Here is a 24,158-nt window from a genome sequence, read left to right as displayed (position 1 = left end):
ATTGAGCTCAAAAAGAATAAAAACAGTCCAGTGTATGTTTGAACAGTGGAGATTGCTGTATACAATTCTGGAAGATTAAAACATACAACCAGAGAACAAACACTCAAAAAAATCTTGAAGCATTAACGTTACAAATTGGAGGAAGAGGAGCAAACTGCCTGAAGACAAATCTAATTAGATTCCACTGAGAAGCAGATCCTAGATAAGATTAATTATCACCAGATGCCCCATTTTAGAAGCAAATGCTGCTTACCTATTCGTGGTCAGAAACATAACAAAGAGAAAGAGTGGACAAAAAAACTTGCAAATTGTGTGGTAATAGGAAAAAAATAGCAAATTAGGATCCAATCAAAGTTTTTATTTACAGGTTTTGATATTCTCATACAAAACTCACTACTAAGCACTGTATTTAATGGCAAAGATAAGACCAGGGAAAAAGGGACCTTGAGAATAAAATGGTGGTTAAGAAACACTTCCAAAATATAAAAATTCACTGAACTAACCATTTCCCAATTTTAGTCTCCCCCAAAACTGCAATGAGGAAAACCTTTTCAGATGACAAAAATCTCATTCTTGCTCTGAAGAGTCAAATTAATAATCTAGGAAATTAAGGAAGACATTGCTAAAAAAGAAAAAAAAAGAAAAAGAATAAGAAAAATAAAAAGACAGCAGTTCACAATATATTTAATTTCCTGGTAATGGTGCTGAGAAGTCTCCCTTTTCATCTTTTCTTGACTCTGTTCCAGGCATTCAGACTGGAAGGTTTGCCTATGAAGGCAAACCTCCTTCTGCAGATCAATCTGAAAAAGTGCCTTGCATACACACATGCACACAAATAGTCATGTAGCTAAAGCAAATAACAGCATTGTTTGGCAAATGGTTTTCATGGGACTCTGAACAGCTGGAAATAAAAGCTTCTAAGACTTGAAGACAGAACAACCACTGCAACTGTAATGTACTAATCAGCATGGCTAAAGAAATACAAAGTATTTGACCAAAAAGATACTGCTTGTGCAACGACTGATATTAATATAAATTTTGCAGTCTATTACCTATAAAAAGTATACTTCTAAAAGCCTTTATTACACTATTAAACAGATACTAAAAAACATTAAATGAACCTAAAAAGATTTCAAAACACTGCACTACAGGACCAACAAAAAGCTGTTCTGTTCGTTGGTATCTGCCAAACTAAAACACTGAAATTTGTTACGTCAGCATTGGGCTGTGTTTAAACACAGATTGCCTGTAAACCTTAGAACTACTTACTATCATATCATTAAGATTCTATTCTGGAAAAAGTGTGTTGCTGAATCTATAAAATAAAACTCTAAAAATACCTAGATATTCAAGAAAATCTGCCCTTTCACAGAACTGTATTAGAAACTATAAAGTCCATCTGATATTTCACTAAGTCTCTTTTAAGAATCCAGAAACAAACAGAAAAGCACAGAAACTTGTGAAAACAAGTTGATTAGTGAAAAGCACGTGCTACAGCAATACATCCTTTGAATTTTGCAATACTGATACTTACAACCCTGCTACTACTATTATGGTGAAAGTACAAAAGAGCATATCTCTAAAAGCCTTTATCCTGTTATGACTTGGCAGATGGAGAGGAAAAACAACAAAGGATTAAAGGAATTAACACACTGGTGATCTAAAAAACAACATTCCTCTTTCTATTCTTATAACAAAGTAAAAATTATGAACTAGCTTGGACTGAAATACCAGTTAGACATATAAATCATAAGAGAAAAGCAGGACAATTAATGGGTCTGCATAATTTTATTTTAACATAAGACTAGATCACCCCTTTTCCTTAGGCTAACAGGAGATGGCAAGTGCAAATACATTTCCCTAAATTAACCATCAATCACTGACCAAACTGTAGTCTTTCCCTTCAAATGCATATTTATTTTTTTTTTAACTTTTAACCTGCTTATTTGGCCTTGTAGATGAGCTACTTCCTAATCTACTTGACAAGTAAAGCATTGAAAACAAAAGTCCCCCCAGGGGGATGGACATAGCAGCAGTTTGTGAATATGTCCAAGTGAGAACAGTTTATGTCTGGTAACAGGAAAGGTGTACAAGAAAAGTACAAATGAGAGAGTGGAAAACGTACTTCATGTACTAGCAAGACGGAGTGAAGAAGCATATGGGCTTATGATAGACTGCAAACAGTGGGAGAGAAAGTACAAAAATGTTACAATACAAGGTGACTTGCATAAATCTAGTTATTTAAAGACAGAAAGAAAAAGGATGAGCTCTTAAAAGTAATTCTGATAAACAGGTTAGGTTGAAGTTCCATACAGTATTATTTTGAGCAGTTGTGCAAGCTCTTTGCATGTACCTCTGACCACTCTTGCAGCTCCCAAATTGCAGCAGGCTCTCCCCTCACCTCCACTAACAATAAACTGTAGTTTACAAAATGAAATAATCCTGTTTGTAACACAGATCCACAGTCATGCCAACACAACTGATGATGCTCCCTGCCAATCCAGCCTGACCATGACAGGAACTCTTTAAATTGGTACTACCAAGGAATCATAGAATGGTGGAATAGTTAGGTTTGAAAAGAGCCTTAAGATCATCTACTTCCAACCCCCTGCCATGGGCGGGGCCACCTCACACTAGACCATGTCACCCAATTTTCTGTCCAACCTGGCCTTGAACTCCAAGGGATGGAGCAGTTACCACTTCTTTGGGCAACCTGTTCCAGTGCCTCACCACCCTCACAGCAAAGAACTTCTTCCTTATATCTAACCTGAGCTTCCCCTGTTGATGTCTGAAACCATTACCCTTGTCCTACCACTACAGTCCCTCTGTGGCACTCAAAGAAATGCAATGTGAAACTATGATAGTCAACACGATACTCTAACCTGAGCATGAGTGCACAGAAGCAAGCTGATGAAGCCTTATCAATTATTCAGAAGCCAAAGAAACCAAACACCTTTAGAAAGCATCTTCAACTACCTTAAAGAAATTCCCAGCTATAGACATAAGCTCTATCATGCTCTTTCTTATTCTAGCAAATGCACTTATCAATATTGCAACTTTTTAACAAATTGGCACACTTAACAACCTAAAATTTCCATTTTGCACTACATAGTCTTTGTGTCTTTCTACAGTTCAACGTATAATGTCCTCTCATTCAAATACCTGGATGTAACTAACAAAACAATTATATTCCTCTCCTCTGTTTTAAAGCTACAGGAGCAGGATAGAGGTAGCAAGGAAAGGGTACTCGCAGGTCTGGTATTACAAGAGGTTAAGGAAGTGGGAGATTTTTGCTAGGTGCTCAAGCATCCTCGACAATGACAAAACGCAGGAAGATAGCAGCAAGAACCAAGAAAGGGGGGGAAAAGGAGAAAAATTGTGAGGCCTAGGCCAGCTTTACAACATCTAACAAATTTAATCTCTTCATGGAAAACACATTACTGTTTGTGACCTTGAGAGGAAACTAAAGGGACTGAATCTTATGGGACAGAGATTTTGGCTGCTGTTTGGAAAAGCAGGAAGAAGGAAAGATAAAATATACAAGGAGGGGGGACTAATCTAAAGAGTTAGAAAAACATTAACAAGCCTGATCACCTGCTTTTACAGAAGGATGCTTTCAAATGCTCTCACAACTGTTTCACAATGAAATCTAATCTGACAAGATTCACAGGCATGAGTGAAATAATTGTTTTAAATGTCTGTGGGAAAAAAGAAATAAAAAAGTGAATGATATGAACAAACTTATAAGAGCTCTAAAACAAATTAAAAAAACCCTAGTGACTGATATCTAGTAATTTGGATAGAAATTGTTTTCTCCTCCTGTGTAGGTAGAGCAAGTCTATTATTCTGTGTCCTGAGCATTTAAGAGAATACAAAAGCACCAAGCACATGTCAGAACAGTCTCGTAGGACCACTTGCCAGCTGGTAGAAAAATTCATCAGAACAACAGTTCAGGGAGACTTATACAACCCAGCTAAACCCTGCTTAAAAGCGAAACAACCATCACTACTCAGACAGACCTGGCCATCCTGCTCCAGAGAGTCAAATCCCCAGGTAAGCATCTCCCTATACTAAAAGGTCGAAGAAATTAGATTCTTTTAACAAAAACACTGTTTGTGAGTGTCTGTACAAAAGTGTCAATTTAAGTACTGATTTCTGATTAATTGCCTCTAAAAGCATGTAACAAAAGAAGGGTGCTTTTATTAACAGATTTTAATGGGGAAAAAAAGAAGGAACAGCACCATTTAAAAGGCCTCAATTTAAGGAGCTCAACTAATACAGAATTTTTTACTATGTGTCACAGAGCTTAATCATACTAACCATAACATTATCAAATTATAATTTGTCCTACTCCTATTTCATCTTTAAGGATGGTAGTGATAGGACAAGGGTAATGGGTTTAAACTAAGACTGGAGAAGTTCAGATTAGGCTAAGGAGTTCAGATAAGGAAGAAGCTCTTTACTGTGAGGGTGGTGAGGCACTGGAACAGTTTGCTCAAAGAAGTTGTGAATGCTCCATCCCTGGCAGTGTTCAAGGCCAGGCTGGATGGAGCCTTGGGCAACATGATTTAGTGTGAGGTGTCCCTGCCCATGGTAAGGGGGTTGGAACTAGATGATCTTAAGATCCTTTCCAACCCTAACTATTCCATTATTCTATGATTCTATTTTCAGCTATTAAAGCTTTTAAAAACTCTCACTGTTTTTAGGTTTAGACTCTATGACTTTGTATGGTAAAGCACATAACAGTTCAGAAGCCAGACACACAGATCACATAATTTGAAACTTCTGCAGCTATTCAAAACATGCCAAATTTACTCTCAGATCATAAACAGCAGAAGGGTCAGTCTGGAGCAGCAGTTCATCTTTACCAAAAAATGGAGGTTAAGGACTTCAGAAAGAAAAGTTCCTAATTTAGACCCTTCTGAAAAGGGATGGGGAACAAGGATGCCACAGTAATGCCAATATAGTCAGAGCACAAGATCTAAAAAAATACCGAAAATCTTGGAGCAAAGTAGTTGATACAAACATTATTCTGTCATCAATATTGGTCCCAAATCTGCTCTGGACCATTTGCCTTAGTCTTCCTCTGCTGTTAGCTACCATCCGTAAGTGCCCGTTCTTCCACTTACCAGCCCAGTCAGCTGACTGCCCCACTATAGTAGTGGGAGCAGGCAAGACTGCAGGCCAGACCTCCCTTTGCTCCTCATCCCATCAGCCAGCATCACATGCTCCTCCACTCAAGAACTGACAGTGCAGACTTGTAGGACTTGTAAAGTGAGGGTCTAAGGGCCTGAAAACAGGATGGATTCAAAGCAGAGGATTCTGGATTAGGGCCTCTCCTACCCTGAAAGTGATAAAAATAATACATGAGGGAAATAGGAAAAGAGCTTGCTGTGGTCATGCCCTGGACCCCAACAGGAACAGAAGCACTAAGTCCTGGGGTACAGGTAGGCATGCTGCTAGGTGGAGTTCCATATGCTATGGATCAAAACAAGAATGAAGTAACACTCTCCAGGCTGTCATGCACTGCTGCCATCACCATGGATCGGCATCGCCTCACAAAGCTGGATTACATGGGTGAGGGTCAATTAAAAAAACTCTAACATCATGCAAATTTTACTGACAGCTTTTCCACAGGCTTTAATTACACTGCAATTCCTAAAATCAGTTTGGGCTAGAAGGGACATAAAAGCTCATCCAGTTCCACCCCCCTGCCACAGGCAGGGACACCTTCCACTAGAGCAGGTTGCTCCAAGCCCTGTCCAGCCTGGCCTTGAACTCTGGCAGGGATGGGGCAGCCGCAGCTTCTCTGGGCACCCTGTGCCAGGGCCTCAGCACCCTGACAGTGAAGAATTTTTTCCTAAAATCTAATCTAAATCTCCCCTTTTTCAGTTTAAGGCCATCCCCCTTGTTCCGTGACTTCATGCCCTTGTAAAAGTCCCTGTCCAGACTTCTTGTAGGCCCCTTTAGGTACTGGGAGGCTGCTCTAATGTCTCCCTGGAGCCTTCTCTTCTCCAGGTTGAACAACTTAATGATTGCTTGATCATTATATATACTTATAATGGTTTTGGTTGGGTTGGGGTTTGGGGTTTTTTTTGGCACCATTATGACAAGGGATTCAAATAGTATTCACTATTACTGGTCAATAGATTTGATCACTTTTAGGAATACCTCTTTATTAATCAGACGATAATGACACATTTCACTGTGTTATAACCATTACAGAGGGATTTTGGCCCATAATATCATCAAGAATGGTGTACAATGTAAGATCTTTACGTACTCCAGGAAGACATAGAAAAGAGGCTGCCCTGCCACACTGGACATCCAAGTAAATTAAATTTCTTGCTTTTCTTGTGTAGTAAGGATAGCAGGCACAAAATACTGACCACCTGTGCTTCAGTACTATCCTAATCCTTTTCCAAACAAGAAAACACATGTTAGAGGTATTAATGCAGATGGAATAGTAAGATCGTTTTCTCAGTATAACTAGATAACAGAATCTTTTATAAGCTGGAAGCCTATTAGTTGGAAATTGCAGAGGAACAGAAAGACCTGAGTACGCTAGGAAAAAACGTGAAGAAAATAACAAGTACAAGCATTACAAGTGGTTCCAAATCATCCTCAACATTAAGCTGGCATTAGCTGGGAACATTAAGTCAGTACGGGCTAGTAATCAGTAACAAACAAAAAGGCAAACGAATAATCAACATAAAAGCAAAAGTCATCAAGAAATAAGTTTCATGAATACATTGCCTGCTTACACATTCTAAAAGCTGCTTATAGTTCCGGTCAACCTCCTCAAAAGTAATATAGTACAACTGAGGAATATTACAGTCATGAAAAAGCTTTTGTATGGCAGAAAACCAAGTCGACTTCTGCTTGGAAAGTAAGTGATTGGTGTTTGAGACTTAAAACAAAATGACTAAGAAAATAAAGTGAGTAAGATTGTTTGGTATTTCTCATAACAAACATTAGCAAGCTTGAAATGAAACTATATACAAATTACAATTATGCACCATTTTCTTTCCATACTATTAAGCTGCAAAATGTATAATTCAAGTGATACTAAGAATGCCAAAAGCACAACTGAGTTTAAGAAAAAACAAATCCAAGAACAAAGGTTCACAAAGGTTATTATGCACAATGATGTGGATGGTGTCTTTACCAGAGCAAAGTCTCTAAATCACATGGTGCTGAAAATTAGAATATATTTTTCACACCTTTTCTGTGATTTTTCTAAGCAGCTGTTCCTGGAAAATGTCTAAAATATTGACCTCAATATTGGGTATCTCATCTGACATATGTGGATGTTTTTACTGATTGATTACAAAATAAGTATTAACCACCAGTGGTATGTGCTATGAAGAAAACGTAAGGGGAGGCAGGCTGCAAACACACTGTTTTTTCGAAGGTACAGCTGCTAGGGGTGTGTGGAAAGTATAACACTACAAGTTTGCCAAAAAGAGCTGAAATTTGGTTTGCTGATGCAGAATATCCTTCTCTAGTACCATCTTTGCATACTTATTGATGTCTTAAGGGCCATTTTTTAATGGGAATAATTTTCAAGTCTTTGTCTCAAGGCTTCATTTTTTTATGTTTCTGTTTATAGACACTTCAGATGAGAAGTTTTAGCAATTCCATATTTATTTTTGCTAATTAAAGAGCTTTACTCCATATTGATCTATTTCTTTTCTGGTAAAGAGCTGGTATTTTACAGCTCCTTTTCTTTCCTAAATCTTCTCAACAGCAAGGAACTGAGGTCTATCTACGTACAACTGAACACGCAGACAATAATTTTATAATCTCTTATCTCAAAGCTTCCACATTCAAAACTTAGAGCCATTTTTCATTATTTCAAATCATTCTATGCTAATTATTTTTCTCCACACTATTTTCCTCATTGATTGTTTTTCAAGATGTTTTTCTCCTATGACTGCAACTCAAAACTAGCTCAGAAATACTTAAGATGCCTTCATCTCCCCTTAATTGTCATGATGTTAACTGGAGTCCAAGCCTATGCTTGATTTAGAAAACATTCAAAGTCAGATGTAATGAAAAATTCTAGCTCTCTAGGATGTAAATTTGAATTGAGAAAGTTCCACAAAGTCAGTACTGCTCTACAGACATTTACTGTTCAGATGTTATCCCATTTCTTTTTCAGAGGAAAGTACCCGGCATTTTATTTTTTACAGATATAATTAAAAATCCTAGAACTGATGTTTTTTTAAATCATTATTTTAGAAGATTACAATACATATGAAAAGGCTGTATGAAATTACTAAACTTTTAACTGTTTTTTATTTTCTTCCAGCAAAATCTATTAGACCACCTGTTTCGTATAAATGTGTCTTTGCACATTAATTCACATTAGCACATTCTCAGATCTAGCTTGGTGCCTGGGATTTCACTTCAGTTCTCTTTAAGGTATATATGTACATCTCTAATCAGACCAAAGCCTATAATTCCAAATGTTAGCATTAAATTGTACTGTGTAAGAATAGCAATCCAGCTGCCATTAATTCTGCTTTATAAACAGCTGGGGTGGAACAATTTAAGCTAGTGAGCAAACAGAATTGTAGAGGAAAGGGAAAAAAACCATGTAATTATACAACAAAAAACAAATATGGGAATGACACAGCTTTGCCAACATTGTCTTTGCATCTAAAATATCTGCCTTCAGTTGGTTCACCATCCAGTTACCAACATTAAAAACCGCAACTCTTGGATTTGAAGCAAATTACAAATTTTCACAAAAAAATCTATTCCGTTTTTAACTTGAACAGTGTATCTTTTTCAGTAATACTTGCTTTGGAAACAAAGACAATTCTGAAGAAGTTACAGTTAAACTAATCAAAAGAGAGTAATAATCATTGTAACCCAGGAAACGTAATAGCAATGAGAGATGTAGAAGTAGTGAACCCCACAGTACTGCTTACCTGGCTCCTCTCTTCTACCATTTTTACAATACTTTCTGTAGCTTAAGTCATGAAGGTTACAAAGCATTAGCTTTTGGTTAAAAAAGAAAAAAAAACACAAACACACAAAAAAGTATTTGCAATACCATTCCCCAGTGAGTCTCAGACAATAAGATTATCTAGATTTTTATTCCTCTAAGATCTGCAAATAGATCTACAAATTCATAGTCTTCAAGACCACAAACAATAAAGCCATCAAGATAGAAGTCCTACAACAAATATGAAGCAGAAAAGAGTTTCTAAAAAATCAATATCTAAAATCTTAAACAGCTTTTTAATTACTTTCTAATGGATATATTATTTTGGAATAAACCTAGTACCCAAATACTGTATATTAAGATCAGGTTGTAAAACCTCCTGTGATCTTAAATGTTACACTTACCTCCACAATATTAAAACAGACTTTCTTTCAAAAAGAAAAAAAAGAATGGTCAGAGGTCAATGCCTACAATTCTGTCCTCATGAAGAGGAAACTCAAAGACTAAACTGCCTGTTCCAAAGCTTTTTAGTGGAAAAAGGAGTATTTTCACAGTAAAACTTAATTTAAAACAGTAATGGGTAGACACATTTTTGGCCAGGCACTAGCCCAAAAACAGAGAGCGAGGGCTGAACAAAATCAAATGTATTATATTAATTTAGTCTAGAGGGAAAGGAATGCTTCCCTGTTCAGCAATTTCTCAAGTCCCTTGCCAATCCTAACATCCCCTGATGTTTTCATATTGCTTATAGTGCTTTTCATTTGTGTAACCCAAAATCACGCAGAAGGGTGAGTAGGTAAGTGTCTGGAACTTAGTGAAATGCTGAAGAGGTGGAAGTAACAGTGCAACAGCAAAGTTAATATGGTACAAAAGGAATAACAAACAAAAAAAAGCAGGAGTTATTCCATTCCCACTGAAACCATAACCAGACTCTTCATCTGCTAGTCTCCTAGACCTTATGAGACCACACACCCCTCCCTACCCAGTAGCACTCTTACAGCAATTCACCTTCCTGAGTCATTCTGAGACTGGAAGCCACCTTACCCCCCACTGCTTGTTTTAGTCTAAGGACCATAGAAGTCAAGGAGATCCCCCAGAGAGTCTCGTAAGATGCTTCAGTGGAAACCTGTTCACATGAAGCTTTTAAGAAATACAGGAATTGTGAAGTTCAGCACAGCAAATCATTTTAGAGGTGCATAGAGCCAGAGATACCTCCCAGTGAAGCTCAGTCAGAAGAGAGGTAATAGAACAAGAATTTCCCAGATGTAGCTCTCCTCTTCCCAAATTCATCAACAATGTTAAAAGCAAAGATTAATTAATGAATTAATTAAATAAAACACAGAAATTGTGAAAGTATGAGCTCAATAATTGAGGGATAAATTTCTTACATTTTAAAGTAAAACAAAAATCCTCATGCTATCCAGTAACCTTTAACCAAATTAAGTGTTTTTAAATTTTTCAGCTATTCACACACTGAAGTTTAAAATGCAGCGGTGTCAAGAACATTAATATTTTTAAAATGTTTCTTGCTAATCATTACAAAATTAACCACAATTTTAATTTGTGAAATGAACAAATCATCATTAAAGTAACTCCAACACTAAAGGGAAAACAAAGCTCAGTAAACACATTTAGTTCCTTGTAACCCAAAGTCTGGAACACCATATCTATTCCTACCCACAAGAAACACTTCCAAAGTCCAGTTCTGAAAGTGCCATTTTAAATAGCTATATTCACTCATGCTTTCTCACATCTGCTCTTGCACTGTGTACAGTTCACAAATGTTTTATCAGTGCAGCTATAAAATCAGAGTTTATGTTCCTCTTACTCCCCACTAGCACTGTACAGTACAGCATGTTTTCCTGAATTACATGTTATGTTCAACCCTGTTTGCTGCACAGCAGTTCTGCTACATCAGACCTGCATCCAGGAACTCACGCTCTTTCCCCAGGGTGTAATGAAAGCTCCAAGGAAGACAATATGCAATATGGATGTGCAGAGTCCATCACAAAAATACTGTAGCTTTGGTAACCTTTCCTCCCTCTAGTGGCTTCTCCATATTCCCACTTGTAGGATATATTACCCTTCAGTATTAATGTAAAAGACAAAAAAAACCCCACCTTAATTAAAAAGCAATTTGAGGACTGCTCTGCCAAACGAAGCATTAGACTCAGCCACTACATTGTAAAAATAAGAATGTAATCCCATGGGACCACTTTATATACTTTATTCTATAACTGGAATGTGTCTGAGCGTGCTGCATAAAATCAGTCCTTACCACTTAAAAAGGTCACAGGACGCTGAGGTTATATAGTTTTAGAGAACACAGCATCTAATTGAGCTGAATAATGTTTTGCAATAGACAATCTTACCTCTTCTTTTCATGCAAAGCAAAAAGAGGGTCTCGATTTCTGAATATCATTCTCTAATGGCTGCAAATTAGTGCTCTAATATGGGAAAGCATAGATTTTCCCTATTTCTGCAGTACCTAAAGAAGTACAGAGGTAGGATCATCAATAATGACATCCCCTGACTATTTTCATTAAAGATTTAAGACAAGAACATAGCACTGCTTCCTCTGTGTGAATTACTCTGAATAATGCTAAGTGCTTGCACCTCATGCTTGCAAATTGTTTTAAGACTTTCATGAGCTTTTCTTATCAGTTTCAACAGCCTTCAATAATACTGAAAAACAAAATTAAAATGTAAAAGAGGTTCTGAAGCTTTGATGAGGAGAAGAAATGCTAAAGCCATGCAGGAGGGTTTTAAATGTGTCTTGCAAACAAATTTGTTATTAATCAAAGAACATAATGCCTATTTTATTAGTAAATAGACTTAAAAGGGAAGATTAACTGAGACATTTAGCATTGGAACATATATTCTGGCATAGACTGATCTGACTGATACAGTAGGAAAAATATTATTACTGTTTACCCAGATATTGGACATCTTTAAGTGTAAAATTTTCTAAGAAATTTTCATTAGTATATTCTTGACTTCCATGAAATAAAGGTCTCAAACATTTCAGAAATTGTTTTTGTAATTTTAAATCTTGGGGGTGGGGGAAGAAAACAATCCATATTACTATCGTGGACAGCACTACAGACACAAACTTGTTGCAGACCCTGAAGGAATTTCAACAGCACCCCATGCAGCTGGTCCAGCTCCCAAAGAGCACCTGGGACCAACAACATCCATCTGCACCAGGTGGCCTTTTCCTTGGTCCATAAGCAAAGAGATCATAAAGCCTGTAGTCATCAGGGTAGCGGACAGAATTGATTGTTAGGTGTTTTGCATGGGCAGTACTTATGAATTTAGAGTTTCTGCTTGGATAACTTCTATTTGTTTTTTTGAAAAGTGTTAATCAACTTGTATTTAAGATCACTTGAAATATAATACATTATTGTGGGTCTGGAAAGCATTGCTGCCTGCAGCAGTCATTTCATCTTAAAATACACCAGTGTATTTCAGCACAAAAAGTATATAAAAGAATGTATGTGAGAACTGTTGGCTTCACAGTGCAAGAAAAGCAATAAAAAAATAATTTCTCCTTCCACACCAAAATCAAAATGTTCTAAAGTTCTGCATTCTAATACCCAAAAAGTCAATGCCTGAGTGTTACACCAATTCAGATTTTATTACAGTATAAAACAACTACATAATCTCTACTGTCACCCACCTGAGCAGTAGTTGGATATTTTTAATCAGGTAAAAAAAAAAACCTTTCAAAGGCCAGATTTGGATAGCATGATGGACACTTAAATCAATCATATAAGCAATACTGCAAGGAAGAACAACACTTCTTGAAGACTAATGTGGAGCATAAGATTCTGCCTCTCCCTGGAGTCAGCAGGTTTCAGATACAACACTGCTACTATCTCTTTTAGTATAAGATCAATGACTTCCACTTCACTAGAATCCCAGTTATCAACAGCAGACTCCCATGAGATTAGTTCCCTCAGCAGCAAAATATGTATGTGACAAAGGGAACAGTATGTCATTATCTCGGATACTCCTCCCATAATTTTTTTTTCATATATCTTCTCTATTTGGTTTATAGAAGCCTAATAGTAGACAAAACAAGTAGATGAAACAATAATTTGGAATAAAATTTTAATTATATCTTACTGGCAGAACGTTAGCTTTGCAACCTTATACTGGACATTATAATCACCATGAACAACTATCCTTTTAAACAGATAGTAGTGTTAAATAGAGGTTTAACACTACTTGTATTGAGATATTTGTTGGAGTGAATTTTTATTATAAAATTGGTTAAAGTTAAAAGTGTATAACACAGGTTTTCGACTAATGATTAGAGTACATCTCTATAAAGATAGGTAACACTAAAGTTTGCAAGCCAGCCTTCAATAAAAAAGGAACCAGGCTGCAGATCCAGACTGTTCCCATTCTTTTGCTGCTGGAGGTCAGAAGGAACTGAAGTTACTAGAATGTCATGTCTCCTTTTATTGCAATGCCACTGCAACATTTGGAAACAATGAAGAGACAAGAAGAAATGTGAGAAAGCTCTAACAGACAACACTTCCAGCAGCAGTACAATTCCAGAGCTGCACTCAATTAAACAGGAATATACAAAGCCTCTGCAAAGGAGAGAGAACCATATTACTTTCTTAATATGAAACTTTGTAAATGACATAATACACGTTTTAATTTTAGTATGCAAATATCATGGTGTAAACATATCATAGGCTGATGGGTTTGGGGTTTGTTTGGTTTTCAGAACCAGTATTAGCATATTCTTACCTTTTTATCTTCTTTAGACTTCCGAATGCCGTGCGGAGGACCAAATTTGTTCTGTATGCAAAACATCTTCTTAGACCATTCATTTTTATGCGATTTTAACTGTGGCTGACCAAAGTTGCCATCGACTCTGTATCTGTCAGCTGGAATCTTATTCATTGGCGGGGGAAGAGTTCCACAGTTAACACTAGACCAGCCATCCGTAGAATCAGTGTATGACTCCTGGTCACTCACATTCCCATGCTGCCATTCCTGTAAAACATGCACAGGCAACCACCTTTGATTGCCCATGCCAGCAGTATTTTTCTTTGATGGGGGTACTGAATTCCGGGAGGAAACCAGTGGAACTTCAATACGAGCAGAAGGACTTAAGTGTTTGCTTACATTTTGGGACTTATCATTCTGAATTACTTCTAAAGGAATGTTTCCTTCTTGTTCATGACAGAAGCCATTCCAGTGGGAAGAAGGCTGATTTGGTCCCCTTCCCACTGGATTTTCCCATATGCTGTTAGGAATGTGCTTACTTGGATTGCTTCCTAAATCAACTACCAGAACTCTGTTATTCTTCTCTTCTTGGTTAAAATTTCCAATTCCACTATCACTGTTGCTGCTTGTGCTATTATTCTGGTGAGCATCTTGATCACCATCAAGAAAAGCCCTTGCACGCATTCCCTCAATCAATTCTCCCATATCCCTGTACAGGACAGAAATAAACTGAAGAACAGGTAGAGATGATGTTGGAAACTCCAGACACCCATTTGTGTCTGGATCTGCTGTACATTCCAGTCCAAAGCGTCTTGCTATGCCCTGGTGAATTTTATGATGAAATAATTCAGGATCCACCATAAAAACATGACAAGATGTCCTCAGAACCCCTTCATCTTCCTGAGCCAAGCTTGCGTCATCATTTGTCTGCATCGTAACTAGTCCAAAGAACCTTCTATCATCTGGGCAAACAGCACTGAATGCCAGTTTCTCTGCAGGGTATTCCGCCAGTATACCTGATTTGTCACTGCAGAGCTGTATACAGTCATGCATTATTTTCATCATCACCAGTGAATGGATTTTTTGTTCTGCACGCAGACGTCTCATGCATCCACGAATAGCCTGCAAACTCTCATTTTCCAAATTCAAGGTTGTCGAAGGAAGCTCAATTGAGCCTAGGTAACCTACAATCATGGCAACATTTAAAATGCTTGCATCTAATCCGAACTCGTCTGCACTCTCCAGCCCAATTCTAAAAACTGAATCGTCACTCAGGGGTTTGGATATGTCTTCCTTTGACAGCAGGTTTGGATTGCTTACACTTTCATTGCCAGTATCAAATTTGATAGCAGCAGAAGCTGAAAACGATCTTTGTTTTGGTCCAGAATTATCTGAGTTACCAGCACAAAGAGTAGGATTCTCAAAGATCATGTTGAAAATGCCACCAGACTGCATTTCTTCAACAACTTTCTCTGCTCTGTTTATACCCAGAGCTTTAGAGTCAGGTTTGGGTTTCAGCCACCCCTTCCCATCATAGAAACCAACTTCTTCATCACTTGAACATGAATCTATGTGACTAATCCCTTCAGCAATAACCATGTGTAGGACGCCAGAACATTTTCCTATAAGTTTCACTACATCTTCATGAGAGGCCTTTTTCACATTGATTTCATTAACTGCAAATATCTGATCTCCTGCTTTAAGTCCAACATAATCTGCAGGGCTTCCTTTCATAACACAACTAAGAACACAAGGAGCTTGTCCAGAAAGGGTAAACCCATAACCTGCTCTTCCTCTAGCAACTTCCACACTTCTTATCCGAGGAGGAGCATGCATGTTGAGTCGACGTTTGACTGTTTCCCCTGGTCTAAACATTTTTGTTGGTTTTCCAAACAAAGGAAAACTTTTAATTAGTCCATTTTTTGGTCATGCTGCAAGAGTATCACTCCTTCGTCTGATGGAGCTCTAAAGAAAGAAAAAAAAAAGAAAGAAAAAAAAAAAAGATATTTTAATTCTCACTCATATTTCAGGCTTTTTAGTACTCAGTTTCCCTTTATTGTTCAGAAATAACACTCAAAGCAATTTGAAAAGAATAGGTACCACAGTCTTAATTTTATTGATACAAAAGCAATAGCAGACGCAAACAAAGTGTCTGTCCAAAATGACAAAGTGAATGGCAAAGCATCAAAACCAGAACCAAAGTCTTCTGATGGACAGCCAGTGTTTTTATACTACAGCATGTTTCACCTTACCCAACTCCACCACGTTACATTCTATACATTTAACTTCCGGCTTACACCACCACTGAAATACCATGACATTTTACAGCACAGCTCATCTATCCTTTCCCAGCAACATACAAATTAGAGCTCAAGTGTATCTACTCAGCTGTAGCCTACCCCCTTTTATACTCAATATACAGAAACAGGTACCAAACGTAAACTTGTAAAAAAGGTTGGAGAAATTACCCCTAGTTGCCTGCATTTCTCCATTAAACAACTACAAAAGCAACTTAAAACAAGTATCTCAAACTTCAACTTTGGCATATATGTTTCAGTTACATATGCAACAACAAATGGGCATTAGGTCATGTATTTGACCAAAGGGATCCAAAATCATATTTACTCTTAAACCAAGCAATTAACCTACTCAAAAATAATTTATCAGAATGCAAACACTGTAGAAAATACATTTCAGTCATTCCATCATCCATGTGTTTTAGTTTAGGGGAAGCTCCACATGCTGCAAGTATTAATCTAGTAATGAATTTACAATTAAGATAAAGCAGTTTTATATGAACAGCAAGAAATAGTAAATTTCATTACATTTTGGTGTTGATTCTGAATCTGGATGTCTTGTTCTAATTGTACTCAGGTAAATTCCATTGTTTTAGAGAGGTTTCCTCCACTAAGCGAGTTAAAATGCGTAAAAAAGTTTCAACACAAAGAAGAGAAACGATAACTTGTTCAACTTTTGAAACTATTCCCTTGTGGCATGATACGAACTCTTACTTCCACAGGTCTGGAGGAAGACTGACTACACAACCGGAGGACTACAGCTACATAAAACCGCAATAAACTCAGTCTGAGCAAGTGAGAACTAATCTGAAAGTAATTACTGCTTTGAGCTGGTCCCCTGGCTTACTTGTAACTCTGCCACATTGTAACATATTTAAAGTGTACAAGGTACTTAAAAGCAAGTATCTGGTGTATGTGGGCAAAGAACACGCAACATTTTAGATAGATAGGCATACAAATATACACACACAGGAAGACGCACATTGTTTACTGTATCTAAAGTGTTAAATTAGTAGCGTCCAACCCAGCACTTGCATGAAAGAAAAATGACCAAGAAAGCTTTCTGACATTGGTCTCAGCTACAGAAATAAGGAAGTACCCCACACTCAAAATGTGCTGCAATTCACAGCACTCTACTGTCACAGTATTTCTGGCTGGAACAGAGCAAACCAAAGTTCCACACTACAGAAAACAGCTAAAATACAATTTAAGATTCTCTTGACTACTTCAGTACATATGTGCTGTTTGATAACCAAATATCTTGGACACTCTAATATCTTGAATATTCTGCTAAATACTCAACTACAGGATATGATTCCCTTATGATCCTTCCAAATCCTAAACACGACAGTCTTCAACATACTGGAAGACATTCACTTGGCTTTACTTTTGGGTTTTAATTTGTATTTTTTATGAACAAAGGGCTATCAGGTTTTTATATCTCCATGGTGCAGCTGTGACTGTTCAGTGTAGTACAGTTTTTGCAAATTGTTTTAATACAGCAATTATCTAGCTTCTATAACAACAGTTCCCCTATAATTTGAGGAGAGAAACTCTTAGTTTTAAGAACTAATGAAAATTCACACTTAACCTTTGAATGGAAATCATAACATAAGAAATGCTTTGCAAACATTTAACCAAACTCACATGTTGCCGTATAAGACCCCTGCCAACTCGCATCCAATCTCATGCCTTAAACATAAATTGACCTTTTCCTGATGAGGCTAAACTTGTGAACTAAGAGGTCACTGTGCATTCAGCTATCTCAAATTAGGTCTGGTACTTTCTGAGAACAATCATTTCAAACATTTCAAGATACAGTTCTCCAGCCAAAAAAAAAAATGACACAACAAATGCCCAACAATAAATAAAAGTCTATGAGCATGAATATATACATGGTTTAGCTTGCTTCACAGTGAATATTTCTATTCTTGACTGTCTGGAGAATAGCCCAATGTGTCCCACAGGTATCCTCCAAAACTGTGCTGCTAAGCCAGCCAACATAAAGCACTGCAGTATGTGGCACCAGAAAGTGTGGTCCTAGCTTGCAAGAGGAAAGGAAACTATTAGGAATATTAAATTATAAATTATAAATTATCTGATTTTAAAAAATATAATAAAAAGCAGTCATTAAAAAAATAACATTAAATATTCTAATTTTGAAGTGATTCATAAGAAGAACAGATTTTTCCAGCTACATTTCTAATCTACAACAAAAATACCCTAAATGTAACTAGAAAAAAAAAAAAAACAACACAATGAAAATTTAGTTAGACTGCTCTAGGGAAGAAGCAAACCCCAGAGCTGTCTTAACTCATGCTTCCACGTTTACTACTTTAACTCTATTCACAAGTCAATTTATCTACTTGCCGTCCTAACTTACACCCCTTACACATCAAGCATTATTCCACATGATAACCACTGATAAGGGAATTTCATATCAAAACCTGACCATTATGAAACCAAACCAGCAGCTGCTAATACATTGCTTTTCTCAAATGTGAGTTCCAGAGACGTGAAGACTTCCAGATATATTAATGTATTTGTGTGATTTTGTGAGTGCTAAGTTAGGAAGTAATTCAACATTAAAAGTTTTTTTGCTATTAAAGTGTATTTACACTAAAAATAAAGGAGGAAAAAATTGTGGTTTATCACTGGAAAAGTGATTTCCTCCCTCACTGAATATTCTTGTGCAATTTTTGTGCCAACTACATCCATGACAAATAACAGCTCACTGAAATTATCTAGGAAACTTCAAGACATAGGACAAATGCAGCTTCTCTGCAAGAACCCTCAGCATTCAAATACACTTTACTCAACAGCAGTACGTCAGGAAAATGGAAAAATCATGAAAATAACATTTCTCATAATCAGAGGTTCCAACAGAGATTAGTTGAGTAACAAACTGTTAAAAAAAAAAAACACCATATTGTCTAATTGCCTAAGTTTTCTTTTCATTGCTTTGCAGATTTGAAACCTGGAGCTAAAGAGATATGGCACAAAAATGGCACAAACCTCCAGTTTCAAAGTAACACACAACTGAATACCCTTTTCCTGCAATAAATTACAAAATGTGTAGTGCATCCAGTGAAACAAAGGCATCATTTAGTTGCACTGTTGCAAGTGTCTGCATGTTTACTAATCCATGGAACTGTTAGTGAAATATATAATGTACAGTAACTGTCACAAGTAACCAAAGACAAAATTGAGCTGTTTTCAGCTCAAAATACTGATTCTTACTCAGCCTACCAATAATACACTATTGTAATTGTTCCTAATAATTATAGCACTGATTTTTATTAATTTGATAGCATAACTACATTCAGTCACATCCAGTAGGTCAGAGAAAAGGTTACACCACAATACTACACATGGCCAAGCTTACTTTGACCTTCTACTATCACCAAGTATGATAAAGTAAGTCCTAAAGAAAAAAGCCTGTACAATACCAAAACACATTAGTGAATATTGGTCAGGAGGATATGAGCATTTAATAGGAAAAAACAGGCCTATAAAGGCAGAATAATTTGTAACACATAATAACTAAATCTTAAAGAAACAACACAGTTTTGTGACACTTCAATATATTTATTACAAACATTGGAAATACCGAAATCCTACTACCAGTTGAAGCACACTGCAAATATAAAAACCTATGATTTCAGAAAGTTCATCAAAATTTTAATCAACACAGCTTAGTAATATGATACAGAACAAATACAGCTTAATACTTCAAAATATTTCACAATGTATTTCAGACAGAAGTACTAACATCTACAAATTAAGAGTCATTCTAATATGTGAAATAACATAATTTGCCCCTATACATCAGCTTTGTCACAGAACTGCAAAACAAAGACTTCGGTTTCCTGCCAGCATTCATTTTAGTCTAACATTTCAATCAATTGTTTTGTATAAAACACCAAAAAATATTGGTTACATCTGAATTGCACTTTAGCCCACAAACACTGCATTTCTTTATGTAGTGTTTTTACATACCCATGCTAGCTTTCCATGTCATTTTCAAACCCTATACACCACAGAAAATAATACTTATTTGCTTACTTTCAAGGGAGAGAGGTAGTTTGTTTCCTGTTTCTGCTCTTACTAACTCATAGCAACAAAACTAACAGACACAGGAGGAGGCATTCTCCTGTGTTAGACTCTAACCTTAACAGTTACAGAGGGCAGTGAGGGAGCATGCGAAGTTAAAGAGCACATCAGTGACCACCAGTTCATTTTGTGACAACGAGCTGATACTCAGCACTACAGGATCCATGTTAACGTGCTTCACTTCAGTTTTCAATAGTGAGACTGTAAGAGGATAAAACATGCAAAGTGGAAGCACACAGAGGAGACTGTTCCCTCACCCCTCACATCTGAAAGTACTGCAGAAGACTTCAGCAGTGGTGCCACCCATTAAGGACTGGCTTTTGCAAATGATGCCACTACAAAGCTCAAATGAAGCTATGTAATTTGAATTCCACTCACTATTCAAATGTGGTACACGTTTATAGACAAGTTACACGAGAAATATAACAGCACAGCCCATTGAAGACAGCTACCAGTTGTTTGAGAACTTGGGCGGGACAGTATTTTACTAAAAAACCTTATCAGCATTTCCCAATTGGCAAAACATACCATTATGCTTCCTGTATAAGCAGCAACTGCTCTGCCAGAAAACAATTAGGTGTACCTACTGCAATCATTCAAAAGCTACTGACTTTAATTAGTAACAGCAGGCTAAAACGACTCTTCTCACACCGAAGCACTTGTATAAAGAACAGAGGACATTTCGCTGTTTTGTCTGACTAGACTAAGCATCTGCAGACAAGCTTTTCTGAAGCTATCGTATGAAGTTGTGTGTTTACAATTCAGATTAAACTTTTTGGGTGTATTTAAAGTGGTGAAAAGGTTTTGGGTACTTTGGCGTGGTTTTCCCCTTCTTTTCTTGCAAACACGTTCCAAAACGGCGAGAAGGGGCAGCATTTCAGGCTGAAGCAGCGACACGCGAGGTCTGCTCGGCGCTAAAAGCGCTCGGGAACAGGCTCGGGGTGGTCCGCACTCCACGGCGCTTACAGGAGAGCGGGGAGCCAGGAGAGGGGCACCCGGTGCAGCCGCTCTCCGCGTTACACTGCGGGCTCCGGCGGCACCAGCGTAGCCGCGTCCCGGGAAGGGTTCGCACCTGGCGGCGGCGGGAGCACCGCGGGCGCTGGAAGCGGCAGGCCGCGGAGGGGGGCGAGGGGAGCGGGGTCAGCGCCATCCCAGCAACGGTCCGCGGGGTTACACATTAACAGCCGCTTCCCGGGAGGGTGGAGCTGCGGGGAGGGGACAGGCGGCACCTGAGCCCGCAGGGACGGTTTGAAAACCCAAGCGGTAAAAGGACGGGTGCGAGGAGTGCCCGAGACCCCCCCCCCCCGCCGCTCCCCGCCCCAGTGGTGCCCGCCGGGGGTCGCGGGCAGCGCCGCAGGCGAGGGGCGCGCAGAGGGGGCGGCGCGGGGGCTGCCCTCCCCCGGCTCCGTCCGCGGCGCTCCCTTCCCTTCCCCCCGGCTCCCCTCAGGCCGCCCATGGGCTGCCCCCCTCCTCCCGCCACACGCCGAGCGGGGTCCCAGGCCAGGCGCTCGGTGGCGAGGGGCCAGGGAGAGCCGGGTGGGCGTTCCTCGCCCCGGACCCACTCACCTCCGTGTCCCGGGACTCCGGCCACTCCACGGAGGCACCAGCTCCCCTGGTCACCGAGGAGACGGGCGCCGGGCTGCGCCTCAGAGCGCTCCGGCCACTGGCTGCAGGGAGCTGTCAGTCACCGCGCTCGCCCGGCAGGGGTGGCGGTCGGGTTCCCGGACAGAGAAAGGGGAGAGACAATACCCAGAGCTAAAGAACTACAGCTCCCGGCGTGCTCTGCGAGGGCCGCGCTCGCTGCGGCCGTGGTGAGCGAGCCGCGCGGGGCATGCCGGGACTCGTAGTTCCTCTGTCTACCCCAAGCCTCCTCGCTGGGGCGCGGTGGGCAGCGGGGGCTCCGCCTCTTCGCTTCGCGCCGAGTGGGGGCAGTGCGCAAGCGCGTGTTGCCGGCGCCCTTTCGAATGGGGCTGGGGGGACTGGAGGAGCGGTCGAAACCGGGGTGAAGGGAGGGATTAAATGGTCAGTATCGCTCACCAACGAGAGCTTGCTCGGTTTTCTTGGAGCCGGGAGAACAAAGTGGAGCCGGTACTCACCTAAACAGCACCTTGATGTTAGGTCTTAGGGGAGAGACCGGTTAGAATAAACCGCAGTTGTGTGGCGGCTCTGAGAAGGGACAGGTTGGTCAGGGAGGATGGGCCGGGAGGCGTTCAGAGGTGCACCAAACAGGTATGCCGTGCCTTTGAAGGCCGGGAAGAAAGTGAGACAGAGCTTACAAGGTAAAAGTGGGAGGGAGCAGGGTGGCACTAGGTTCAACAATCCCATGAGGGTGAGGGGGTAGGTGAGGCGTTTCGTAGTAATTGAGTGTCCAAAGGGCAAGAGTATGTGTAAAGGGGAAGTTTTACCACCTATATAGAGCAGAGCACAAGCAGCAAGTTCTCAAAATACACTGGGAACAGCACTATTTCTAAAGGGAAATACTAGAAAACCTTAATTTAAATAGGAAAAATAGAAGGGAAGATAGCACACATAAAGTGAACATCAGTTGAGAGATATGTGAGGAATAGAGTGTCCAGAAAAAGGGAACAATTACCCAAACCTCTTTGGCTTTCCTACAGAACCTGAAAAAAAATCGTTATCTTTGCTGAAAATTGCAATCTTCAATTGTTAGCCAGGACTTGTAGAAATCCTTTATAAGTGGGGAGTTTTGTTAATTTAAGTGTCTCTCTGTGCACTGGAAACCTGAAATAGAACTGAGCCTACCAGTCACTGTGTGAAGGAGTATGCACTTCCCTTTTCTGTCTGGTTTGGCTTTGGGTTTGTTTTGTTTTGGGTGTTTGGGGTTTTTTTAGTCTCCAGAGTAATCCTACAACTCACTGTTGCTGTTATACCTGTAAGGTAACTTTTAAACTGCAAAACTGTGGCTTGGTGGTTTGAGTTCAGTAAGTTGTCTGATTTTTATCCAGTCAAGGCAATTGTTTCTTAGTATCTCCTTCCCCTTTCTGAAACACAGTATACTGGAGTCTTCAGGCAAAACAAAAACACAGGCCAAGAGAAAAAGCTCTTTGGAGGCATAGAGGATCCTGCTCTTTTACTCTAACCTCCGCGTTCTTATTCTGCTGTGTTTTTGTCAGTCTGTCCCAAGGAGATTCCTACCAACATGAAACATGTCAGATCATTTTAGATCCCAGTTTTGTTCTCTCACCAGTTTTTATAGGAAAAGCTTCTGAAAGGGAAAATAACCAAATAACCTCATCCTCACAGAAGATCGAATGTAAAATTGCAAGGTGGTAGACCTCCTAACTTATGCAGCCACACTGGGCCCTATAAAGGTAGTTACTGATCCTTTAGAGAGTCTAAAATTCAAAATGAATAAAGAAGAAAATTGCCTTTGATTTTAAGCCTCACATGATTGATCCTTCCAGGTGTTCTGTAATTTAAACAAATACTGCAGAGGTCTAGATTTGCCCAAAGAAGCAACACTTCTTTATCCCTTTGACTGGGAGGAAGTTGCAGGGACAAGAAGTGCATTCCACAAACAAAAGGTGGTGTTTTGGGTTGTCATCAATTAACAGTCCCATGAGGCTGCTAAGGCTGTATGTCATTTGCCACTGTTTCTGTTGCCTGTGCTACCCCACCAGATCTAGCATTGGCTTGCACTACCTCCTTGCCTACGAGGAGATAAGATTGGTCAATGAGGTATTTCTAACATCCTGACCTTGTATACAACTGTAACAGAAGAAAATCTTTCAAAGTGGCAAGTAGTTAAGTGAGATTGTAACTATTCCAGAGGTATCTGCAGGTCTCCCCTTGAGTCTTTATAGAGTTAACAGAAAGAAATTATGCCTTATTTTGTTTTCATGCTAAGAAGTGGCATCAGCATCTCGTAACTATAAAATCATTACTCCATGGCAGTGTCAGATTGCCTCTTTCACAGATACTAAAGCTATTCTGTATGTGATAGCCAACAGAGTTGATTGGACTTTTGTAATAGCGTAGAAGTATGTAATTTGTCTTTGCAGGCAGCTTTCTGTAGTAGAGCAGAA

General features: G+C 39.1%; 1 protein-coding gene across 5 annotated transcripts in view; it reads right to left on the bottom strand.

The window, feature by feature from the left end:
- RGS12 (regulator of G protein signaling 12) overlaps window positions 1–21,880 on the bottom strand; it is a 90,753-nt gene extending 68,873 nt beyond the window's left edge. For 3 of the 5 annotated variants that reach the window (XM_061376008.1, XM_061376007.1, XM_061376009.1), the window contains exons 1-2: window positions 21,679–21,880; window positions 13,721–15,667 (exon numbers count right to left, since the gene is read on the bottom strand). In XM_061376008.1, the coding sequence (XP_061231992.1) occupies window positions 13,721–15,577 (1,857 nt within the window). In that variant the 5' untranslated portion in view covers window positions 15,578–15,667; window positions 21,679–21,880. The remainder of the gene's footprint in view (window positions 1–13,720; window positions 15,668–21,678) is intronic. The other 2 variants (XM_061376014.1, XM_061376006.1) reach the window with 2 other exon arrangements.
- Window positions 21,881–24,158: the final 2,278 nt, after the last annotated feature.

Source organism: Neopsephotus bourkii, unplaced genomic scaffold (assembly GCF_033783945.1).
Source record: "Neopsephotus bourkii isolate Nb327-2 ecotype Australia unplaced genomic scaffold, CSIRO-AGI_Nbou_v1 NB_1686, whole genome shotgun sequence".
Classification (NCBI taxonomy): domain Eukaryota; kingdom Metazoa; phylum Chordata; class Aves; order Psittaciformes; family Psittacidae; genus Neopsephotus; species Neopsephotus bourkii.
This window is presented reverse-complemented; position numbering and strand designations above follow the sequence as displayed.